Source organism: Aegilops tauschii, chromosome 3 (assembly GCF_002575655.3).
Source record: "Aegilops tauschii subsp. strangulata cultivar AL8/78 chromosome 3, Aet v6.0, whole genome shotgun sequence".
Taxonomy (NCBI): domain Eukaryota; kingdom Viridiplantae; phylum Streptophyta; class Magnoliopsida; order Poales; family Poaceae; genus Aegilops; species Aegilops tauschii.
The window spans coordinates 593,100,610-593,126,805 of NC_053037.3; the positions used below are offsets into that span (position 1 = coordinate 593,100,610).

Sequence of the window (26,196 nt, forward strand, 5' to 3'; positions counted from 1 at the left end):
TGTGCATCCCATGACATTGTCATCTTCATCTGCTTGCACCTCCTCATCCTATGTCCTCAACCAAGACCATAGTATCCTGCCTATGCCGCATGTCTACAACAATTTGCTAGGTACAATGGAGCTTCGCCATGGACGTGGTGCTCATCAAGATCGATGCCTCCGAGGACCACGACCTCACACGGGCCCACAACATCATGACTTACCGTCATCTTCTATCGATGGCGCCCCCAGGGACTACTACGGCGAGCACTGGTTCATTGATTTCTACAGATATTATTACTTTATACATGCATGAATTTCATTTGCTTTCTGAAATATTTATGAACAAAGCAAACATCCAGTATAAGGTGTAACAGTGTACTTGTATTAGGTGTTTCAGTTGAATAGAATAAAGACAAATTTCTTTCATTCATTGTGCAAAAAAAGTACACTAGCTAAGTACTCCCTCCGTTCCCTAATATAAGACCTTTTAGCTATTTCAAAATATTGACCACATACATGCTAAAATGAGTGAACAATCATACTAAAATGTGTGTACATACATACGAATCAAAAAAAAGCTAAAAGGTCTTATATTAAGGAACGGAGGGAGTATATTGCAAATGTTCAGCCGATGAGCTGAGAAAGTTTGCACGGAAGTACTGCTTGCTCACTTGCCCAGCTTCTTGTCCAATTCGTGATGATATTACTGGTTTGACTTTACTCGTGCCACTTGATGCTGCACCCGACACTACAGGAACAGGAAACAATTGTTGGGAAACTAACAAAGTGAATCGAAGACATGTGAAAACATGCTCAGCTTCTACTCCCTCCGTTCCTAAATATAAGTCTTTTTAGACATTCAAATAGACTACAAGATACGGATGTATGTAGACATATTTTAGAGTGTAGATTCACTCATTTTGCTTCGTATGTAGTCACTTGTTGAAATCTCTAGAAAGACTTATATTTGGGAACGGAGGGAGTACTTGACTAGATATACCTTCGTTTTTGGTAGAAAGGCAATTCTTGGCCACTAAGTACACAGTCGATTGCACGGCTTAAATCCCTACAAATTGAAAATGGGTAAGAGCACAGGGTAACCTGGAGTGTTTGTGCATCGGTTTTACAATATGTACCTTCCAGTGACTGGCACATTGTTACTGGGTCTTGAATCATCAAACTGCCCGTGGTAAAAAAGTTCAAATTTCCTTTGCTCATCCTGGCACAAAGTTTAGATAAACAAGAAATCAGGCACAGCGTGATACAAGAAAGCCGAGACACTGGACATATAAGCCTCATGAATTCATAAATCATGAACATCCGAGTTGATGATGTTACCTTTTTGAACAAGTAGAACTCCGGTGTGCAGACTGCTCGAAAAGCCTTAGCAACTTCTTGGGACTGCAAGGTCCAGTAGTAACAATCAAAGTAAGCAAAGCGTTGGAGAGATCACAGGGACTGCATCAGGAAGCAAATATAGTGGGCAGACCTCATCATACAAATAAGGAAAAGAGTACTTAAATTTTTTTGCCTCCTCAGCCATGTACTCGGGACCATCCTGCAGAGTCACAAGATTAATTTGTGTACGAAGGGGAAAACATGACAAGTTGCATCAACCATATTGGAATAACATGTCCAACAGCAGGTTTAGTGAGCACCACAGACCAATCCACCTACTTTGATAGCACAAAATCGTTCAGGGATTTTAATGTAAAAACACATGCACAGAGCTAGACAAAAAGCATCACAATATGTAACTCGAACAAGCAAAGAACAAAACGAAGCATCTCCCTAACTGAATGTTTACTACAGCAATCCTTACAAATACGCACAGCAACTTGAACTGAGACGGTACACATACTATGAGTTGAAAATATTTCTAACACATCACTGTGAAACAGAAGCTCATGACAACTTGGCATCAAACCTATCATCTTAGGGCCAGCAGAAATAACTACATGACTAAAGACAAATAACCAAGAGCTGAGAATGTCTATATATATATAGCTTGGACAACAGAACTTTTAGTAACACAAACTTTTATATCTGTGGGGCAAACTAACGAGTAAGTTAAGAGACTACAACAACAACATAGATATATCTGTGGTAAAAGTACTATTTATCCAAGATAGTAGCGAGTCATTTTAAATAATATCAAAGATTAGACAGTTTGCAGAAAAACAAAGGCATCATGTAATGCAATTCAATTAAAAAAAAACTGAATTAGAAAGAAAGCGCAGAATAAGTTTTTTTATTGCAAGGCTCAACATAGTTAATTGTTTCTTCTGAAATGGGAGCATGTTTGTTCACGACATTATTCCAGTTAACTATAATCATTTTATTAGCTGGATTGCTTTAATCATAAATTAAAGTAATATGAATTTTCTGACAAAATCCTTTTAAGTTCTCTGGAAGAAAGGCCCTGGTTAAAGTACATAGAAAGGAACTGAAAGCTATTTATGCTTGTTGGTTGTAAGATGTAAAGCCTAACCTTGGGATATGTCACAATTGAATTTGAGGATATGGCAATAGAAGCAAGTCCTTTCTGCATTGCATCGTATCAATGTCAATTTAAGGCTAAAAGCACAAATTGAAAAGAAATTTTCAGCTGGTCTTCCAATGTGCTTACCTCGATGTAAAACGAAGTGAGCTTAGCAATATCTTTTTTCAGATGTTTTACAAACGGACAGTGATTGCATATGAACATAACCTGAAAGAAAGACAAAGTTGATGAATGAGTTGGTTAGTCAGCGAACAATAAGCACGAGCCTGTGTCTGTTTGTACACCTGAGTAGATATATGACACTTCAAAAACAAATGTTTACTAACCAACCGGCTAATCAAACATTTCAATTAAGATGGGATGTGGCAAGAGTTGCTACGTGGCAAATATCTTCCTTCTAAGTCCCTTTCACAAGTTGCGGCGAAATTTCCCTTTAAGGAAATGTCTAACGGTAAATTGATATACCTATGCAACTAAACATCTATTGGACCCCACAATTGGACGAGCAGAAAGATAGCCAACGAGTGCACAATCACTGCCCCCTAGTCTAACAGAAGGTAACGAGTGCTGAACAGAAATCATGCACGCTTTATTTTTTTCAGTCGTCGTTAAAGTGAACTGTGCATCTATTGCGCAGATTAACCAAAAAAAAATCACTGACCAGCAAAGCAGGGCTGGCCTCGAAGTCATCCAGTGTCCAGATTTTCCCTGTCAGGGGCTCTGGGAGCTGCATGGTCACCAACAAGAAACCATAAATAACAGCACAGCAACAACATCAGGTTTTAATCCTGATTAATCATGGGCTAGAAATCGAAAAGGCAAGTGCTTAAAGCGATGAAACGACCTCAAACTGGGGGGCGCAGAAACCGTCGGAGACGTGGGTCGACTCCAACCTGGCTGCAAGCATCCGGAGATATGGCGTAAACTTTCAAACAGCAACAACGCGTCAAATAAGTGTGTTCCATAACTTCAACCAAATAATGAAACTCAGCCGAAACTGATGTAAAGCCAGAGCTACTTCTGGCTACTGGAGCCCTACCTCCCCTATCCCACTCTCATTAGGTTGTAACCACTTGATTCTTTATCTTAATGTTAATGAAAAGACAGAACCCCTACCGTTTAGCCTCAAAACCATAGTTAATCATAGAATCGGGTATCATAAATGATATCTGCACCTATATTGTAACCAGATCACATACATTACAAGCCTAACCGTATTATAAGCTCCTAAATCGTAATCTTATTCAGGACAAGCTCCCAGAGAGCAGAGAGACAGCCTGTCTTTATCCTCAAAGTTTACAATGCATACATCATCAGTGCATCAATGAAAGAATTGATAAGAGGACAAATTTGAGGAGGACAAAAGACTTGCCTTTCGATGGCGTCTTCTGGGTCATGGCGGGAGAGGGGGCGTCGTAGAAGGGCCTTCGCCGGGAGAGGGCCGGGGGCCCTCACCGGGGGAGAGAGCGTCGGGGAAGGAGGCGTCGAGGGTGTCGCCGGGATAGGGGCCGTCGATGGGAGAGGCGACGCCGCGAGAGAGGATGTCGCCGGGACAAGGAGGCGGCGAGGGCGTCGCCGGGAGAGGGAGCGAGTCAACCAGCGGTCGCCGTCTGCTTAGTCGCAGCCGCCAGCCGTCATGGCAATACGTTTTTGGGCTGTGGAGGGGTTCGGTACGGCTAGGTTAAGATGGAAACCGGGCCGCGCGGAATTGGGCTGAAATTTTAGCCCAGACGGGAGGAGAGAAAAAACGCTAACGCTAGAAGGGGCCACGATTTAGCGCTAAAAGTCCATTAGGCCATTAACGGTTCTTTTGGGTTGGCGTTAAAATGCTATAGCCGGAAAAAATGCTGGAGGCTTTCCGGCAATGTTTGTTTAGTGGTAGAAGACTTTTTGTCGATTACTTGGTACCTATAATAATTTCGTCAATCATAAAATGTTGTGTCGGCTCAATATTTTGAAAGTCCTCATGAGGGTAATGGTGTGCGTGCTTGCGTTAATATGGGTGAGTGTATGCTCGTGTTTGTTAGCATTTTGCAATTGTACCATGTTAAATAAAAACTATGCTCAAAACGAGACATGGAGAATCTACTATTTGGATGATCTATAACCTAGTTAGGAATTTAAACCCTAACCAATGCCCCTTTTTTATTTATCAAAGCATGTTTTTTGAAGAAAAGGGGTTTCCCCCCACCCCACTTTTATTAAAAACGGGGCAAAGCAAGTCATAGCGACCGTTTACAGTGCACGAGTTTACCAAAGATGGCAAACCGGAGAAAAAGTCTGGCTCGCAAAAGCGCTCAAGGTTCAACCACACCTAAACCAGCTAGCAAGGAAAGAGCATCGCCACGCAGGGCATCATCATAGTTCAACGGACAGGCATTACAGATAGCAAAACCCATCTTTCCGCATGAGAAATCATCCTGAGTGGCTTTTCAGCGCACTGTCGCCCCGAGTCTTCTTTGAGCAGGCCCTCAGTTCCCATCCCAGGCGATCCTTAGCAGCTCGCCTCTTCTATGGTCCAGATGTTGGAGGCAGCGACGAAGCAGCGTTGATTGATCGCCGTCGCACAGGATCTTCCATTGATGTATATAAGAACCAATTCTCCCCAAGATTGCCCGAGTGCTTGTCCATGGCACGCCCTGAAAACACATATCATTACGCATGGTCCAAATGCCCCAAATGGTGGCAACACAGGCAATATTTACAACAGTTTTCTTGTTATTCATGTTCCAGAAGGAAGATAATTCAAGCATATTCTTAGGGAAAATGAAGCCAAAAGTATCAGCAACATCCATCCAAACTTGTTTGGCCACCACACATTCAAAGAACAGGTGGTGAACAGATTCATTTTCATTACAGAATAAGCAACTTAAATCTTCTACTACCCTCCTCTTGTTCAGGTTATCTCTAGTAAGAATAGGCACCACAATTTTCCAGAAACTTCTCCAAATAGGGGTACTCATACCCCCCCAGTTGATCATGTTATAGCAAGATCTGACTGAGTAAATCCCAGACGGCTCCAATAACCAGGTAGGTTGGTCCTCCTCAGTGGACAAGCTCTTAGTGGAAATGACTTGAATGAGATTATCCCATCTGTCTATAAAGCTCTCATCAACACACCTATTAAAGGTGAGTTTGAGTGTGAGACCATCCCACACTTCAGCAACCACACACTGTTGTTGCTGGCAGATCTCATACACCTCCCAAAATTGAGTTTTCAGGGAAGAATCCCCCACCCAAGTATCATCCCAGAAACTAATCTTGTCTCCTTTTCCCAAATTCCATCTAAAGAAAGGTCTAATGCCTTCCAGAGCCCAGGTCACTCCTTTCTAAAAAGGGGAGCCTACACCCTGCTTAGCCCACAACAAGTTAGGTTTATTAGGTTTATATTTATGATCAATCAGTCTCACCCAATCTTTATCCTGATCCATGAAGTATCTTTTAGCCCAAGAGGCTGATAAAGCCATATTAAATTCTCTTAAATTGGGAATCCCCAAACCACCAAAATCTTTCTTCTGAGAAATCAGGCCCCAATTAGCAAGATGGTATTTATGTTCTTCACCCGAATCCCCCAGAAGAAATGTGCCATCTGAGAAGTGATGGCTTTGATGGCCCATTTAGGGAATTTAATCACAGACATGAAATACATAGGAATACTAGCAATGCATGCTTTAAGTAGAATTAGTTTTTCCTCATAACTGAGCAATCTCCCTTTCCATCCACTAATCCTTTTCATAATTTTGTCAATAATATATTGGATATCCTCCCTCCTCAGTTTAAGATAATGGAGAGGTACTCCCAGGTACTTAAGGGGGAACTCCCCCAACTTGCAGCAAAAAATTTGAGACAGTAGCTTAGCCTCCTCTTCATTCATATTAACTGGCACTACTTCACACTTATCATAGATGATTTTCAACCCAAATAGGTTTTCAAAATAGGCGAGCAACCATTTTAAGTTCTTTACATATTCAGGATTGGGATTCAGAAAGAGTATTGTGTCGTCGGCATACTGTAAACAAACGAGTCCACGTGGGATAATGCGGGGAACAATCCCCGAGATGATGTTGTTGTTCACAGCCTTCATCAGCATGCGCGAAAAGACATCAGCCACCAGGTTGAAGAGCATGGGGGAGCTAGGATCACCTTGTTTCAATCCTTTCCCACCCATAAAATAGGGACCTAACACATCATTGATCTTAACACAGAAAGAACTATTTTGCAAAATAGATATATTCCATCTAACCCATTTTGCTCCAAAGCCTCTAGAAGTTAACATTTCAACTAGGAAATCCCAGTTTACCCGGTCGTAGGCTTTTTCATAGTCCAGCTTGAGGACAACCCCAGCCTCTCTGGATTTGTGTACTTCGTGGATAGCTTCATGGGCAGTGACCACACTTTCAAGTATGAATCTGCCTCTCACAAAAGCAGATTGGCATGGGGATAGCAACCTATGTCCCACAGGGGAAACCCTATTTGTCATAGCTTTACTAAAAAAATTCACAGAACAGTTACTAAGACAAATGGGTCTGAATTTTTTCATATTTTTGGCATGAGGTTCTTTGGGAATAAGAGTGACAATGGAATAGTTTAGCCTCTGGATATCCAAGGATCCATTCTCAAAGTCTCTGACCAATGCCATAAAACCACCTTTAATGATTTCGCAGAAGTGTTGGTAAAATAAAAAGACAAACCATCAGGCCCAGGGGCTCCATTAGCATAGGAGCCCATAATTGCTTCTTTGATTTCCTCCTCTGAAAAAGGCCTTTCCAGCATTGTATTTTCAGCCTCTGTCACCAGTTCTTCTTCAGACCAAAATTGGTCATTCAGGTGTATATTAGGTTTAGGTTCAAACCCAAAAAGGTTTTTGTAAAAATTAGTGGCTACATCTAACATGTCTTTGGTGGAGTATACTGGTCCATCAGGGCCCTCCAAAATAGATAGGTGGTTTTTCCTTCTACGTTGGTTAGCAACAACATGGAAATATGATGTATTCTTATCTCCTTCTTTGATCTTCCTGTCTCTAGATCTCTGCCACATGGCAGTTTCTTCTTTCCTCCATATATCATTTAATTCATTTTTACTTTGTTTCATTATGAGGATATCCTCAGGACTAGATCTACCTTGCTCAGAAAAGACATCTAGGATCTCAAACTCCTGTAAAAGATCTTTTTTCTTCTTCTTCATGGCAGCCTCAATATTAATGCTCCACCCCTTCACCAGTTTCCTAAAGAGTTTAGTTTTAAATTGCCAGGTTTCAATAGCAGAGGTGAAGGGGGAAGGTGTGACCCAAATTTTCTCAACCAGGGCCTGAAAATCAGGTTGGTTAAGCCACCATTTTTCAAACTTAAATGGTTTGGCTGGGCTGTTTACATTCATCCCAGAATCCAGCAGGATGGGGGCATGATCACTTCCCACCCTTGGAAGGGCACACAGGGAAGTAAGTGGGAAGTGACAATCCCAGCTGGTAGCAGAGAAAACTTTGTCAATGGTGGCAAAGATAGGGTTGTCTTGGTTATTGCTCCAGTGAAAACTCTGTTTGACAGTTTGTATTCCATTAATCCCCATTTATTAATCCAGTCATTAAACAAAAAAGCCTAGGAATTGTTAATATCGCGAGAGGTTTTTTCTTAGCCTCCCTAATCAAATTAAAATCTCCCCCAAACAGGACAGGATAGCACAAGCCTTCCATACTCTCATGTAGTTCAGCAATAAAGTCAATTTTATCAACAGCATAAGCTGTGCCATACACCACAACTAGGTGCCAACAAAAGCCATCAATCTTACTTTTTAAGGAAATAATAATACAATATTTCTTTAGGCAAACCTCCAGAATCTCAAAGGAATTGGTTTTAGTACCCACAAGGATACCACCAGCATCACCTACTGCAGGAAGTATGTGCCACTCATATGTAATGGATCCAGCTAAAGTATTAAGGAAGGAGTCAGATAGACTCTCTCTTTTAATTTCTTGGAAACCTAAAAAATCAGGCTTATACTTATTAACCAAATCAGACAGGCACTGAAGTTTTCCTTTCTGTCCTAGACCTCTAATGTTCCAAAAGATACCAATCATGGGATTTTAAAGGGGTGTGTCAGACTAAAAAAGTCCCTCTCTTACTGCATTCCCACAGCTACCTACAACACCAGCAGTGCCCCCTGGTGTGTTGGTGCTAGGGATGCTGTTATCTGGAGTACAAACCCCAATATCTTTATCTATCTCAGTGTCTAAATTATCAGGTAAGGAAATCTCAGGATTTTGAGAAGCAAATACCAGACATTTTTTAGTTTCATCTCTGATGATGTCATTAATGATTTGTTTTTTCCATGTCATTATTACCAATTTTAATATTAACTGCAGAAGCATAAGCTCCTAAGGTAGCCGATGATTCAGTAGTGAAGGACTTACTTTTGAAGGTGGCAGGGACTTCCAGGTTTTTCTTCATCTTGTAAGCAGTAGCCTTTTCCATGATGTTCTGTCTGTTATGTGCCCTAGTGCTTGGTCTGGGAGCAACCACTAGCCCCCATTTGCTTTTGATGGCTGGTTGTTCATTGGGGAGAGCCATACTTTCAGTCAAACCCATCATCTTCATTCCACTGACCATAGAAGCATCCAGAGTAGCCAACTCCTCCTCTGAATCAGCCACATCACTAGCAGAATCAGATTCAGTGTCATTCAGCTCTGTTAGCAGATCAGAACAGTAGGTTTTTTGAATGGACATTGTGGGAGAGGCAGTAGCGTGTCCCATGGATGCAGCATAGGGAGTGGTAGAGCCACAGGGCTCACAGCTAGGGGTGCTCAGGCTTTTTATAGCTTCAGAAAACGGAATTGGAACACATTCCTCATGTTTAAGTGACTTTTTTCCAGAGATTTTGTCCATTCTCACAGGAGAGTAACAGGCCTCGACCAGGGCAGCTGGATGGAACGCTGCCTCATTGTCCTTGGTCTTTCTAGGAGGTGTTTTCTTCGATGAGCTAACCCTGTTGGCCAGGTCAAGAGCATCAATAGGTTCTTCTCCATCATCTAAGATATCTTTGTCAGTTTCCTCGCCTTCAGGTTCTTTATTGTCATCATCTATAGCTATATCAGTTGGGCCATCATCATCATTGGGGTCATCAGCACCTATTTGATCAAATCCTTCCACTGTGAACGACAAGATGTATAGCTTTTTCCTCATCTCCATGATTCGTTCAAAGGGAATTTTTGCTGGGTTCCTGCAAGCAATCTTGACACGCACCTTCTCATAGAAACTTTTCATTAGACCATTCCAGTCTACATCCACAAGGATCCCAAAGCAGGATGCAATCTGCGACAGTACCTTCCATGTACACCATTTGGAAGAAAGGCCTTCAATGATCACCCAAGCTTCGATAAGCTCATTGAAAGGGTCAATCGCACCAGTCCACTTCTCCACTGTCACAGACACTCCATCAATGGGCAAATCAAACGCAGGAAATTCAATCAATTCTTCCACATCTTTCCAAGGAGGGAACCGGACCAGGAATTTCTTCTCAGACAGAGGTCTGACTTGCCATGTCCACTGTTTATTTTTGCAGAAAATCCCTGACAAGTTCTTGATCAGATCTAACTGGCCAATCTCTCCCTTCATGATCCATACTTCTCCATAGTTTCTGAAATTGAGCCAGTTTGCTTCACGGCCCACAGGAGCACCTATGTGGTAGAACCCCAACCCCAAAGATGAACTACCGAAGAATGTAGCAACTGGGTGAGGTTGTGTCCAAGCTGCACAATTGTTGACGTTGTGTCCTTCTAATCCGCATATGAAGCAAATCTTCTTCTGAACACAATTGCCGACGTAATGACCAGGGCCTCCACAGGTAAAACATACCATATCTTTGTATCGCTCGTCCAGGATCTGCACAGGTGGGGCTGGTGGAGCTGGCGGCGGAGGGACTGCCCCCGCTTGTTGAGGCTGAGGGGGAGCAGTGCCTTTGGGAGGGGGGCAGGAGACCGCGCCCCACCCACCCCTTGGCGATGGCCGGTGTTCTTCTGCGCAACTGGGGCGCGCTGTTTCTGCACCCCAGTCAGCGCGGTCTTGTCCGCCATGGCAACCACTTGAGCAAAAGACTTGGATCCCGCCCCAATCCCCTGCCTGATGATCTTGAGTCTTGTTGGTGGGGGGGGGGGGTCAAAGGGCTTGATCTTCTTGACTGGGAACAAATCAGATGGGGAGAAGCATCCAGATCAAACTAGATCTTTTCGGAGCCATCCCAAGGTGGAAGCAGCTTGGTTCGGGGGACGGGGACGAGGTTGGCGGCGGGGAGGGGATGGAATGGCCCAAAGCTGTCCAAAAACCCTAGATATAACCTCCTCCGTGTCACCAGGGGAAGAAGACGTATTCGCCAAAGGCGTTTTCACTCGTCTGCATTTGATTGGTGGGAGGGACGTGGCAGTAGGCCCTCTGCCAATCAGCCTGGGTGGCCCCTCTCGAGCCGCAGAGGAAAAATCCCCCAACTCCGGCGAAGTAGGCCTCGCCGCCGACGAATTTTTTTGAATCGCAGAGTACAAACTCTGCTCAACACACACTTGAACATTTGGCTGATTAAAAGTAGTGATTACCTGGGTATTAGAGATACAAATCCCTTTGCGTGACCTTGAACGAGCACCCGGGGGAACCTCACCGCGGTCACCGCGCCATGGCGGCTCCAGTGTGCCGCAGCGAGGCATGGGAGTAGCACGGCATTGCAGCTCCGCCGCGATACCCGCGACTCTCACGCACTCGGTGGCAGCACGCCCAGGATGCACTCCCGTCAAGATGCCCACCGTGGCTCGTCCGATTTTGCCTCCGCCCGTGCCCAAATCACGAATTCTGCCGGTGGAGATTGCAGAAACGAGGGCATCCTCGCCCTTTCCTCCGGCGTGGCCTCTTCGAAGATGTGCCGCGCTAGTTTCCTCTGTTCCATGTCCGCTTTCCTCCGGCAGATCTCCGCAACCCGCGCGGCCACGGATCTCGCCTCTGGATTGGTCCCCATCGCCATCGCCACCGCCCGGTCCGCCGCCTTCCACTCCTGCACACAACGGATCCACTCGAAGGTGGCGTCTCGGAGCCTGATTGCATGCTCCGTCCACCCCCTGGCTCTGGTCGCTTGGAGTACTGCTTGCGGGAATGGCGCTATCAGATGCAGGATCTCCGGGAATCTGTCGAGGATAGCAGGGGGAGCGGAGGTTCCTGGTTTGGTGGTTGCTGGGGTGGAGGTGGGGTGGTTGCGGCCGGCGTCCACAGTCCACGCCGGCGTGGAGGCATGCCGCGGCGCTAGATCTACGGGGGCGGCGGCTATGGCGAAGGGGAGGTGTGGCGTCGCGAGAGCGAGAGCGAGATGTGTGGGCATGAGCGAGACGTGGGCGGCGTCTGCATTCTGATCAATTCTATCAATCTGATCAAAGCATGTATCTTCAAATAGGGTTTATTTACAGTTTTTTTTGCGGGTGAAACTTTGTATTACTCAAGTGGTAAGACCACATTCTGCATTACAAAGTTCAAGGACCTCTGATAAACCAGAGTTAAGCCACACTACTGTTCTACTCTTGGATCTAGCAAAATTTGCCAAAAAATCACTAACATTATTTTGACTATGATGAACGAAACTAAATGTAGTTTCCCGAAGACTCCTCAGGTACTTGATTTCCTTTACCAATGATGAAAAAATTGATCTATCAGTCGAATCATTTGTGATTATGTTCAAGGCCTCCCGTGAGTCCATCTCTACCTGAATAGGTAGCTCCGTTCTCTGAATTGCTATTGAGAGACCCTCCATACATGCACTTAGTTCCGCCTCCAGAGCATTCCTGCAGGAAAAAAGCTCCCTGCATGATGTATATATGATCTGTCCCTTGCTATCTCGGAGGACCATACCAGCTCCTGCCTTCCCATCTATAGACCAAGAGCCATCAATGTTGAGCTTTGACCACCCCTCCATAGGTAAAACCCATGCGATGTTGCTAGCAACAGATGGTCTCACTCGCGGTTCAGGCAAACAATATGCAACAACCTGTTTACCTTTCAGGAGTTCATCATCTGAATACTTTAGCGAAATTAAGGAGTCCAAGTATCCCATCAAAAACCGTTTCGATGCCTCCATCGGAGGTGGTTCTTTGTTGTGTGTTATCTCATTTCAATTGTGCCACACCCGCCACAAACACATCAGCAGCATGCCCCTCTCTATCTCTGAAAGTGGATAAAGCACTTCCAGCAGCCATTCAATGCCTGTGTTCTAAGTTCCTCCCGTTTTGGTAGCCTCCAAACGGTTGCCATGCATTCTCACAACTGAACTGCCAGCGGACACTTACAAAGAGCATGAAAGGTGTCTTCCTCTTCCCTCTCGCAAATTGGGCAAATTCTAGAAGTTCCTAAGTTGTGCTTGTTTTTGTTTTGCCACGTTGGGAGGGAGTTCACAGCAACACGCCATGCAAAGTTTTTGACCGTAGGTGGCACAATGCTTTTCCAGATAAGCTTCCAACAAGCCCGACGGCCATCCAGAGCAGCGCTTGACGATTCCGCAGAGCTTCTGTACGTTTCCTCAAAGGCTAATTCATATGCCGATTTCACTGAAAATACTCCAGTTTTCGTCGGGCCCCAAGCCAGCACGTCCTCCTCGAGCCGAGGTGACGCTCTTATTTTCAAGATTTCCTGTACATCACATGGCAAAAATGCTTCTTGAAGTAAATTATAATTCCAAGCACCATTGCGATGTAGAAGTTGTGACACATGTCTATATCTGCAAGTCCCTTGGATTGATATAGGTCTATAGGAGAAAGGTCTAGGGATCCAAGGGTCCCTCCAAATTCTGATATTGTTCCCATTCCCTACTCTCCATATTAGTCCTTTCTTAAGTAGATCTAGGCCATGGCTGATTGCAGTCCAAGTTGAAGAAGCATTTCCTGAGAAAACTGTATCCTCAAGTTTTCCATTGGGGTAGTATTTGCTCTTTAGCAGTCTGGCGCATAAACTTTCAGGCCGAGTCAACAATCTCCACGCCTGCCTGGCCAATAATGCCTGGTTGAACAAACGGTAATCTCTGAATCCTGCACCGCCTTTGCTCTTTGGTCTCTGTAGTTTTTGCCAAGATTTCCGGTGTGTTTTACGTTGCCTTTTCTTGCTCCCAATAAAAGTTCCTGACCATCTCCGTAAGAACAGTCTAGTGGCTACAAATTTATACAGATCTTCCCCGCAAAGAAAAGAAAAGATCAGACTATGAAACGAGTTGGGTTAAGAAAAATTACCGCACTAGGGCTGCTTACCTGCAGGTGCAGGAGTAATCGGTGGTGTGGATTGCCCCGTCGGCTGCGCTGGTTGCGGCACAGATCGGCTCAGGACATTGGCAGAGCCAGGGCGTGGCATATTGGCCTGGTGTGGGGAAGAGGACGGCCGGGATGTTTCATTATCTCATACAGTCAGTCGTACTTAACGTGGACTCGCGGAATCCGATCAGGAAGTGGAATGATCGAGAGCAACTAATTAACGAGCGCTCCTTTGGGAGCCTCGCAATGATCAGCGTCACTTGGCACGCTCCAAGCCACCCGTCATGTGTCGCACTCCGGACGCTCCCTTTGGATTTTATTTTTTTATTTTTTCACATGTGTTTTTGGCTTTTTAAACAGTTTTTTTGGGTTTTTCGACGTTTCAGTTTTCCACCGATTTCTTGAACTTTTGGACCAAATTTTTTTTTTTCGAAAAAATTCGTTTTTTTCTTTCGCGAGAGTCACGGCCGTGCCTCTCGGAAATGAAAAAAATGCGTTTTCTGTCTTTTTTCTTCCGTGAAAGGCATGGTTTTGCTTTCGAGAGAGGCACGGTTATGCTTTCGCGAGAGTCACGGCCGTGCTTCTCGGAAACGCAAAAAAAGTGTTTTCTATTTCTTTCCTTCCGCGAGAGGCACAGTTGTGCTTTCACGAGAGGCACGGCCGTGCCTCTCAGAAACGGAAAAAATGTGTTTTCTGTTTTTTCTTCTTTCACGAGAGGCACGGTTTTGCTTCCGCGAGAGGCATGCTTGTGCTTTCACGAGAGGCAGGCCGTGCCTCCTCGGAAACGGGGAAAAAATGCATTTTCTCTTTTTTTTTGTGGGAGGCACGGTTTTGTTTCCACGAGAGGCACGGTTGTGGTTTCGCGAGAGGCACGGATGTGCCTCTTTCGAAAAGGGAAAAATACCCATGCTCTCGGTTCGGTTTTTTCATGAAAAAAAGTTCGTCTAAACCTATCAACATGAGATCTAGTTTTAAAGATCTCGGCGCGAGGAATCCAACGGTGAAAACGGTTCGAGATTTGGACGCACACAGTTAAAGAGATAAAACGTTTTGAATAAACGAATCTACGAAAAAAGGGAAAAACTCCCTGGTTGCGACAAATGGCACATGCAGCGCGCCACTTGTTGCAACTTGGGAAGGTGGGAGTGATCTTTGCAACAAGTACTCCTTAACTAGTGATTTCAGGAAGGATCGGTCGATCCGATCGTGGGACGAGACGGACTGCGGAGGCCGGACGTCGATTCTGTAGCGCTCGTAATTTCTGACTGGGCCGGCCCATGATGTATATATATATACTATTCGTCACATAGGGTGAGGAATTGAGTTTTAAAACGTAACACTTGAGGTAAGATTACTACAGAAAGGAAGGAAACCATTCCTCGACTGTACAAAGGGAGCACGGTAATCTTACATTATGCATGCCATTAAGTTACGTCTTGTGAGAAACTATTATGGCGCCGCTGTAAGAAACAAAGGTTGTGACGTAAATTTTCTGTCATGCATGCTAAGTAAGTTGCCATAAGATAAAATAGGCTCGCAAGGTAAATTTACCTCACCATTAAACTACCTCTATGTGCATGAGCTGCATCGCATGATACTTAGTTTCTTTAAAAGATGTTTTCTGCTCCTAGAGAAACCACGAGATAGAGACTGGAAATAAGATGGACTGTGTTACGTTAGGAACTTAGTGAATCATTACTGTCGTAATAAAGGAGCTACATAATTCTCATACATAGGTCAGAATGTTACTGAAATAAAATAGTAGATTACTTACAAGGCAAGTAGATTTTAAAAAATGTAATACATTTGACTAAACCAAATACATGAATTGCACATAAAGATTGATAAATTGCATAAATTAGAATTACCTTAGAGGGTTCAATCAAATACTGGAAGAACTGATGAGAGAGATTAATCCCATGAAGCCTATATATATGCACACGAAAAGAAGTATGCTTTCTCAAGCCTATGTACTACTTACCAGCATAGAGTTCTGTAGGATCAGCAATCAAGGTTCTGGAGATGTTGGACATCTGGTTGAAGCCTGACTTCTTTGTTGTGCGCCTTTGTGAGCTGTTTAACAGCAACATCAGATGGAAAAATTGCCTCCGGAAGTCACAAGTTGCAAGTCAAATAGTAACAAAACATTATTCTTGGGATGAACTCACAGAAATAATTTGGAAGCAAATCAAATTTCCTTTAACCCAATTTTGTTCTACACAAGAGAAGAATTAAACCAATATACTGTATTTTTTTCCATTTTCCTTTATCAGGCCTCAATTCTTTCAAAGGGATCCTTTTCCTCGTTCGAGAGTCTCCGCCCTTCTTCCACTCCGTCCCGAAGACTAACTAAGACCAATTGAGTCACGGCATGTCTACATGAACCTACAAGAAGCACATCCAAAACGGGGCTGCTAGTGCTTGTTTGCTAAAGAAATGTTAAGCATGATTCAGGAACAAAATCACTCTTTTCATTCCTCTAAACCTCAATTTTAGAGTGTGGAATAGTAGCCCACTCTGCCATGCCCCGCTCCGTCGGTGAGTCACCTCCTCTCTGTCTGCCCGTTGTTGGTTGATTTCGGGGCCACATTGGGGTTCCAGCCACCTTCCGTGGCCTCAGTCCGCAATCTGCCAGATGTTGCTCATCTCGCCGTCGACATTCTTCCTCCTCTGTTGCTGGTGCATTTGGAGGCATTAGAAGTTCAGAACGACGTCGTGTTCCTAAGAAAATGGAGTTACAGAGTGCTAAATGCAAGAACACAAACACAGGTAAGCAAATATAGTAAAGTCTAGAAAACATAACAAAAGGCTCAAGCCTTGAGTCATAAAAAGAAAAGATAGTTCACTGGGTACCAGCTCTTACAGGACTCCTGAAGATAACATACCAAGTGTAAAAGCCGCTGCAAAACTCCTCATGTAGCAAACCACAACTAATAACCCAGGAAAGTCACCCAGCACACGCACCAAGAAACAATAGGAAATATTGCATCAGAACTCCTAGCGATTGCAGTGATCTCAAGAGGAACATTGACGAGCATGCTTTTTTAATTGACTAGAAAGTAGCATAATTATCTGAAGTTATGTCCAACATCCAGAACAGAGTCACTTCTCAAAATAACAAGTTGTAATGATTGAGAGAAAATAAATGCTGAACTACAATTAGAGATCAAAGAAAAACAAGAGGAGAGTTCATCAATGCACAGGAGCTTTACGTAAACCTGTTCTGACAGATTGTTCTGCCTCACTTTTTTGAGCGAACCAGAGAATAATCGAAAGGCTAAACTAGCGATTTGAGAAGAGCATGACAAAGCAATTGAGGAATAGCATGGCAAAGTGAAACGTAGGTGGAAGTTGATTGGAAATTTAGAAGAGATAGCATCAGATTTGGGGTTGGCGCACCTCATCCCGTGCACTCGCACCCGACCAAACTTCAATCCAAACATTACAGAATGCCGTCATGAAGCAGCACAAGATCGGCCACACACTGCAGCGCCGCCACGATCACCCATCACGGCTCCACCGCGACGACCCCGCAGGACGCTGCCCAAGACCTAGGCAGACGCCGCAGAACACTCTGTCCCAGCGGCCCAGCGACAACCACAGCGTAGAACCACGCCGCCGAGTAGCACGCCGGCCCACCAGCCAGCCAATCAATTAATTCACTCCGAGCCAAATCACTGAGCACCACACTGCTGTCTCCTGCGTGCGCGTCGCCGCCGATACTCACAAACCGTTCGAAGGCACAACTCTCTCTCTCTTTTTTCTAAAGAAGAAAGATGGGTAAGTGGGGGTAGATTTGAGTCAACGATAAACGTAAATTTACTTCCAACCCGATGTAATTTTACAACGTGGAATGGGTGGCCTCTTTACCTCAAACGCAAAACAATGGTCTGACTCAGTCAATCGACCAGGGTGAACTCTTCACCCTGGATTATTAATAGACTTTCTCACTATCTCCAAGTAAATTTAGTAACCTCTGAATCGTTGCTGACAATCTAGTAAATCACATGCACAAGGACCACATCACTACTCCATGTGCTGAGCTTAAACTGAAACATATCGGCCGCCTAGAAGAAGAAAGAAACTGTAAAATTCAATAACTAGCAAAAGCATAGAATGGCAGACATAGTTCTTTGTTTTCACGCATACCCATTTCCAAATACCAACTAGAGCTGAAATTATATTAGTGGCTCAAGTAAAAAAAATAGGCCATCCTACATGCTTGTTAGTATACCATTAACTACAACAGAAATCACATTGGGGGCATGGTAGGTTCTTGTCACTACACCATTTTCTCTTCATGCATAGCATTTTCGAAACATTTTGAAACTAGTTACTGACAAAGTGAGTTATTCACACAAAAATTATTACAGCATCAGTGATATATGAACTACAGAATTGAGACAAGATTTAAAATAAGTATGACTGAATGCTTTAAATCGGCAGAAGTGCAAACAAAACTGAATTAGCATTCGAGAATCAAATTCATTACTGCAGTGGGCATTCACCATTTCAAATCATAACGCCTTCCGGGATAAAACAATATGTACAATATTCGCGTAAAGTCTGAAGAAATGTTGAACTTTCGGGGAAATGTGTTTGTTTTCTTCTTTTGATACATGAATTTGTTTGGTCCATATGTTTGATGATGTGACAGTGAAAGGTAGCAGAAAAGTAGTTATAGCAGAGCAGTACAAGCTGGTAGCTCTCCATTATCTAGTTACATAAGTGTGAAAATGGTTATCTAACAAGCCGTGGCACAAACACCTGACGTGTGAAAGAAGAACAAACAAATAGTCATGCATGAATTAACCAAATCAAGTTATCAATAAGTATCACTAACAAATTAACCTATAATCACGGTAAATCTATTATCATGCACGGTGCAACGATTGCATTTCCTATTCACTAAGAAACTCCATGATCTAGTGTTGTTCTTATTCAGAATTTTAAGAACAAACACCAAATCTTCGGAGAAAGAAATAAAAATAAGAAAAAACACATCGATGCAACGTGATGCAGTGACTGCATTGTGTAGAGGTAGTGCTTCTATGTGCACTGGCGGAGCATCGTGGAGACCAAACGCGTCCACGACCCTCCTCCCCCAGTACTGAGCACTCCATCGATTAATTGATCAAAATTTTGATGCGTTGTGAATCTTTCATTTAGTAGCATAGGGGAAACAACAGATGATGCAGGCACTTTAAAAAAAAAATAGAGGGCGAGGAAATTGTTGAATCTCCTTCGGCTCCTAATGATCTAGCATTTGTGGTGGTCTTTTCTGATGGACAACCAATTACCACTCTGCTTCTTTTACCCTGATGAAAGATTAATTCAGCTCGCTACTGACCAGAGGAAGTGAGGATGAAACACGTACAGTATGAGGGATCTTTTTCCTGTAGGACAGAATGATGGCTCTTGTTGTGGCCGAACCCCAAATTTTGCACTTAGATCAACGAGGACGTCGCCAATGGGAGTTCCACCCTTCCCGTCCACTGCCTTCCCATTGTGCCGCCGCGACGCGAGGAGCAGCTTCTTGGGAAACCCGGGATTCTTTCTTGGTCTTCTTCCTCTTCATTTGCCCCGCTCCTAAAAAATCAAGAACCCTAACCCTAAAAATTCAGAAATTAATGGATGGGGAAAGGGGGAGGAAGAGGAGGAGGGAGGCCTTACTGGCGAGAAAACCGACGGCGGTGGAGAGCGACGCCGGAGAAGGACGTTGTCGCCGCGGATCTCACGCCGCATCGGTGCACTTCCCGCTTCGCCTCCTGGTCGCTATCGCGTGAGAGAGGGAATATGAGTACTGCTTGGAACCAGTCGGATCCGATTAGCAGATAACAGAACGTGAGGTTGCTAGCTCCTAAACTGTTAGCAAATAAAATTACCTCGATGCCAAGGTAATTTTACCTAGAGGAAACTAAAAGAAAAAACCAATCGGGAGCGAAGAGCCGAAGACCAATGTAAAGTTACCTTCATCGTGGGGTGCGATTCGAGACAATCCCAGTATTCTGGCTCGGTCGTTGGACTGGGGTGAAGAATTACTTATTCTTCACCCAGTCCTAAATAGACGTTTGGTCGCGCTATTCGTCACCTTGAGAGAGGAATACTTATTACTCACCCTAGCCTAATCACACGCACCCAAGCACGCAAGCGACCCGCACAGCACCAGCACCCTGAGGTTTGTGCGGTAATTTATAGTGCCTGCGAGGTAATATTACGTTCTTGACTTATCTCAAGCGCGAGGAGCCATAACCATCCCCGATTGGAACGTACAGTAGTTGACTGCGACGAGGATGACGCAACATCGACGGGGGTGAGGCGACGACGACCGTCACCGCCGGCCACTCGTTCGCTCCTCCTCCTCCTCCTCCAAACGGCGATCGAGTTTGATGATTCCAGGTGCGGGCATCAGGATCTCTGCTATTGGATCCAGGTGCGGGAGATTAAAGTATTAAACCCAGTCTCTAACCTCCCAAACGGGACTCAGACTCTGTTGTTGGATCCTGCTGGATCTTGTTCGGGGATGAGACTGACGTTCGAGTTCGATCCTGGCCGACGGGATTGAGACGCATGTTCTCTAACCACCAGCAGGGTCCGCTCGTTCGATCCTGTCGTCGGCCATACTCCAAGCGGCGTGGGCATCAAGCTCGGCTTCGACACCCGCACCATCCAGGTCCACTCCCGCCTCCCATGTCCCGTCTTGCTTCTATTATTCTAACCGGTGGGTGCTTCCCACTAATTGGTGGTTCCTTCCAGCATCACTAGGATCTCTGTTGTTGACTAGTTCCAGGACGGGGACTGGTTAAATTTTGCAAGTGATAGGGTTAATTGACTAGTTCAATTAAATCACCAGTATCCAAACCACTAAGGAGAGTAATTTTAATCGGCCAGTGGCCAATAGGACTAATTAACTAGTTCGAGTTCACTAATAATTAGCTAGTTCAACTTCAGGTCAGATTCTGAATTAATACCACTGAATACATTACAATCGGGCTAGAGTTCAGTCCGTGTTTTCTTCAGTAACCCTAATGGCAATCATGTGTACGTGCTCCATTGTGCTGCACCAGGAGCATTTTGATAAATTTGGCCTGAATTGTCATGAACAGAACCAGATACATTATTGCCAAGACATCAGCGCCACACACACCCCCATCAAATCCGTCCAAGCTCATCCTGTCTCCTCTCAGATCTCGGTGGCTGCTCCATTCTCGGTGCCTGATTAAGCACAATTTATTGTTGTTCATTCCTTATTGGATTGTCATTGCTGTGCGTTGAGCTGAGCCCAAGTTAATGTAAAGCTCATGATTTTCAAACCGAATTTTGTTGTCGCCATCTAATCTTATGAATCTTACAAAGTAGTTAAGCATTATGTCGTTTCTTTTGCGTCTGCACATGCAGATTTTTAATAGACAATGTATTGTTGCTTCGAGTGCGTCTGTGGTTCAATGTCATATATGACACCATCGCTTGGCAGGGCGATCCGGTATGAGGGAGCGCCATGGGAGAACCCAGCCCGCGCGAGTATCCATGGAGGCGGCTGGCGGGAGAGATCGTCCTAGCGAGGTGGATCTAGCATCCCGTCGTAGAGGCGCCCCGCGGAGCACCCTACTAGGGAAAACCCTAGTAGTAGCACGGATTTTGATGCTATCAGCAGCGCGGGTAGCCGCGCTACTACTACGGCGCTACAGCTAACAGTTAGTAGTAGCGCGGTATAAACTCGCGCTACTATTATTGACTATATCAGTAGCGCTTTTATGGAATGCGCTACTATTAAGTAGCTGTAGCGTTTTTCTATCCTCGCGCTACTGCTGTATCTTTCATCATTTTCCCTGTTCCCTGCCCCGTTTCACGTTTCAGTTTATAGTTTATAAACTGCAGCTTCACAAGTACCAGATAACAATATCATTAACCACAATACCATATAGTCATACAGTAGTCATACAATAGCATAAAGTATGATAGGTACTCATACATAGTCAACATGCATCCTCACATGAATATAGCATATATGATAAGCAGTACTAGCTAGGTAGTCTAACAGCCACACATATATAGCAGTTCTACTAGGTATATATAGTCATACAGCCACACACATATGTAGTTCTAGATGATATCGACGACGATCATCATCCTCAAGCCTGGGCGGTGGGTGTTCCTGATAGTAATTACGATGGCCTGTCCAACACAAAGATTCTTGCCAACGAGGAATCTCTTCCACCCAACGGAGTTTAAGTGTGTGCGACCGTCCGTGTCCACGCCGTAAGTACAGGTGGTGACGGAGCCCCTTGTGGTAAGGCGTAGTCCAGCTGAGCCTTCTTCATCAGGCTCGATACCACAACTCACAGATAGGCTCTTTGGCAATTTCTGAATAAGAAAAATATATCAATTAATAAATAGCCTCGCACATGCTCTTGCAAATATATTTCTACTAAGTATAGATTTCTACACTGTCAAAAGACACAGTACTACACATTTCTACTAAGCATAAATTTTACTAATAAGTATCACTACAAGAAATATGTCAACTTGCGACCACCACTATTGGTCACTGAAAGGTCATTGTTTTTCATTTGCGACCTTCTTTTGACCAAAAATAGATGGTCAAAAACTGGCAGTCGTAAACTGAAATTAATGACCTTCTCTGTGAGAAGGTCGTGGAAGGCCACGACCAAAACAAAAGGTCATGGATTCTATGACCTTCTGTTTTGGTTGCTAATTGTCTGCCCAGGCCAAATCGGATCCGACGTGGCAAGCTGATGTGGCAAAATTGCGACCAATTGAATTGGTCGTTGCTAAGATTCAGCCCAGTCCAATTCGGTGTTCTACATGGGCCAAGCCCATTAATTCAGCCTTTTATGATATTTTTTTGCTTGATGTTTTTGGGCCTTTTCTATAATGGGCCTTTACCTTTCCACATAGTTTGTTTCCTTTTTGTTTCTATTTTCTATTTGAGTCAAGGCCTGCTTATAATAATTCTGAATAGCTTTTCGGCCCAGGTTATTTTGGGCCATGGCATCTTAATAGTACAAGTATATTGGGCCGTGGCCACTATCAGGTCCAGTAAGAACATTTTTTCTGGAGAATTTAATGTTCAAGTAAAATGTACACAACAAATTAGAGGGAAATAGCACATACAACAGCAGATAAATTTTCATTTCACTCCTACTACAGCTCACTACAACATAGACACTACATGACACTTCATCCTTCAATTTTTTGCCAGGCACTAGACGAGTACATCTCACTTCAAATAAACAGTACTGTTCCCGGAAGCAAAATACGCCACCACACGCCATGGTGTGCCATCTTACTCGATCTGGCCTCAAGGAACTAGCAGCGCTGCTTGCTCCTTTGGCCCAGAGCTCCTTGCTGTAGAGGACGGCTGAAACTCGGATGCAGAGCTCCCTGCACATGACATATTGTGTCAATGCTTGCAGCAACAGAAAGAACACACATACCATAGAACTTGCACAGCAATGTATCAACCACCAAACAGTATGAAGCAAAAACAAACAAGAGGGGGAGGAGTTTATACCTGATCTTCTTAAGCCTCTCCTTAAGCAAAAGCATCATCCAAGGTAATCGTCTAAACAAGAACACTCCTTACGATTCTGGAAATGGACCAACACAGTAGTAGTGAAGCTATGTGGGGATCTTTGTGAAGCAGTTTATCGCTTCTTGGAGACACCAACAGTCTTTCCTCTCCTGCCCCAGTAGTGACGCAGACCACGATGGTTCCTGGGAAAGAGAGCAAGGTTTCAAGCATAAGTGATCGCTCATACATCTATGCACTAAGGAAAAATGCTACTGCAACAGTGTAGTTTTAAGGAATCAGCCATCAGGCATCAGCATACATCTATTGGAAACAGAGCATTGATATACAGATCAGCTGGGTCACATACAAGGTACACTAGAAAGGTATAAATGAATACATTGACAATCATCAATACCAGATTGCAAGACATGACAATTATGTACCTAAGGAAGTCGACAATGGCATAGGGCATGACATAAAATTTGGATACAAGTAATAGACAAACTAGTTCCAACAGATTGACTGAATTGAACTGCTATATAACCAAGTTAGAGCTCGCAGAAGTTGCAGGTAAATAAACATCCATAGAGCTAACAGTAGCAAAAGATGACTTCGGTCTCTGCTTGACTAATGAATCAGTACATCTTCAAGCGAAAAATCATGAAGATCACACTACGATGTCCCTATCAACAGTAGAAGCTCAGAGGTGTGACAATATTTTGTAATATATAAGCCTTGGCTACAACTTTCCGCTTAACATGCAAACAAAAATCAGCCACTTATTGCTTATTTCATGCTTCAATTTTTTTTTCAGTTTTGTTAGGATAATCTGTATGCATAGGTACAGTCCTATACTTGTTTGGGAAGTCAAGATATTCATGTCAACAATTATATAGAGCCAAACAATCATTTAAGCATAGAAGGCACGTCATTTCTATATATAACTAAAGCATATTCAGCAAGCTACCGAAGCCAACAACTATGCTTACTTAAGAAGGAAAATAGTCATCATAAGCCTATAATTCTTCAGGTTGGGCTCATGCACCACGAAACAACTTTAAAAATATAGAACCAATCCAGTAGGGGAAATTGATATGTAGTAGAGTTGCCTTAACTAATATATTGTGCTAGCTAGTGTAATGAGATGGATGCAAACTCAGAATCTTTCTTAGCTTAGATAAGAGAAGATGAAAAAAAGAGCAGAGTCGAAGCAGGGGTTGATTGGAAGAAGTATCGCTTTGTTGAAGCGATGCGAGGCTTGGCTTGGGTGACTAGCAGGTCCAATGCTGAAATGTTATTGAACAAGAGGAGCGACAGCGACTGCCCCACTGAAGAAACCACATATAGTCCTTTGTTGCGGCATCAGAAAACATGTAAGTAGCGAGCGCAGCATCCTGTAAGTATGAGGAAAACGAAATTGTTACAAAATTCAGTACATACGAAAGAGATATGCATGCTTGAGAGGTCAGACAGACAGACACAGAAATAGCCTGGCGTATGTATGCATCTATGTAATGTATAACAAGAAAATAGCAGGGGCGGATGTATCTGTACTTGCGCAATGCAGATGCAGATGTGCAGACTGAATTTTGTTCAGAGTAAATACATACATACAGATAGACAAATAGATGGGATGGGATCGACCATGAGAGTAGTTGATTCATTCCGTTGTAATATATTAGCTAGTGTAATATATGAGACTGTCAACCATCGAATTACAAAAGAAACAACATGGAATTGTTGTTATGGCCAAGCAGAAGAAATCTCCTACTAATAAACAGTGATATATCAGGAGAATTATTAAAGCATAGAATTATCCACAATGGCCATATGAATACAGGCATGTGCAATGGCTAGGAGGATCAGAATACTGGCTTGGTTTCTCTGAAGAGAAATAATAGCGCTCAGCATGTTCATTGCCGATCATCCAGGGAAAGGATCATCATATCCTCCAAATCGAAAGGATCATCATATCCTCTGTACCATATGAGTGAGCAAGGACTAATATCAGAAAAAAACATTAACAATTTTTTTTGAGAGTTTCGTCGACAGGATGTATGTCATATTTTGTTGGCACCTGTAACTTTACATTACATAGTTCATTCCCTAACAACTCCCAACTCCTGCTTCTTTCTTGTACTAATAACTGTACTAAAGAACGCTGGAACAAAAGAGCCGGGTGGGCTATCTAAGGGCGAGAGGTTTGGAATGTCCTGCGATGATTCGTGTGGGTAGCAGACACCGATGATCAACTGAACGAATTGGTTAAGCAAAGAACCAGAATCTTTTACAGCAGGGAAACCAAAGTAGCCTGCGCAGGAGGGAGGGAAGGGAAGTTAAGGAGAGCAGATCGGAAGAGTACCTTGGCGCCATGGCCGCGTCGGCCGAGCGGAGCGGAAGCATACGGATGGAGGTCCTGCCCCGGTGAGAAGCCGCCCACCTTGGGGATCCTCTCGAAGGTGGAGACGACGGCCTGCCAGTCCTCGGGCCGCGACTCCACCACCCTACGGAACTCGCGGCAGGCCTTGTCCCTGCCGTGGTGCCACAGCGACGGCGCCTCCTTCCCTTGGCCGTGATCCACCCAGCGCGCCCGGTCTTCCGCCCCTTCCTCCCGTCGTCGAGCCGCACCGTGAGCGACATGCCCTGGAAGTACACCCCGTCGACGTCTGGCGTGCGCTCCGCCGCGGCCTCGGCGTCCGCGTATGTAGAGGAAGCAGAAGCTGGCGTTGAGCTCAGAATCGTCATGGGTGCGCATGAGCTCCACCTTGTCGAGCTCGGTAGTGAGCCCGACGACCCCATCCCTCACGACAACAAGGTCAAGGCAAGCGAAGGCGGAGGGCCTGGTGGAGAAGGGAGCGAGGGGCTCGGGCTGGCGGAGGGCGGGGAGTCGCGAGGAGAAGACGACGGGGGGGACGGGAT

General features: G+C 44.4%; 1 protein-coding gene and 1 non-coding gene across 2 annotated transcripts; both read right to left on the bottom strand.

Annotated features, from left to right (window-relative positions):
- Positions 1–343: 343 nt before the first annotated feature.
- Positions 344–4,119, bottom strand: LOC109751280 (uncharacterized). The gene is made up of 10 exons (XM_020310174.4): positions 3,858–4,119; positions 3,330–3,382; positions 3,147–3,212; positions 2,612–2,692; positions 2,474–2,527; positions 1,472–1,540; positions 1,321–1,383; positions 1,119–1,201; positions 983–1,048; positions 344–730 (listed from the first exon to the last, which is right to left on the bottom strand). Exons 1-10 carry the CDS (start codon positions 3,880–3,882, stop codon positions 700–702), a joined length of 591 nt encoding a protein of 196 aa, XP_020165763.1. The 5' UTR covers positions 3,883–4,119; the 3' UTR covers positions 344–699.
- A 21,015-nt stretch (positions 4,120–25,134) lies between these two features.
- LOC120962186 (small nucleolar RNA Z103) lies at positions 25,135–25,229 on the bottom strand. The gene has a single exon (XR_005753034.1). It is a non-coding gene; the product is annotated as a small nucleolar RNA Z103 (small nucleolar RNA).
- Between the last annotated feature and the right edge of the window lie 967 nt (positions 25,230–26,196).

Coding starts and splice junctions, on each gene's coding strand:
- LOC109751280 (XM_020310174.4), bottom strand. CDS start 3,882: ATGACCCAGAAGACGCCATCGAAAG. Junction 2,528..2,611: donor TCACTTCGTTTTACATCGAG/GTAAGCACATTG, acceptor GATGCAATGCAG/AAAGGACTTGCTTCTATTGC. Junction 1,202..1,320: donor AGTTCTACTTGTTCAAAAAG/GTAACATCATCA, acceptor ACTTTGTGCCAG/GATGAGCAAAGGAAATTTGA.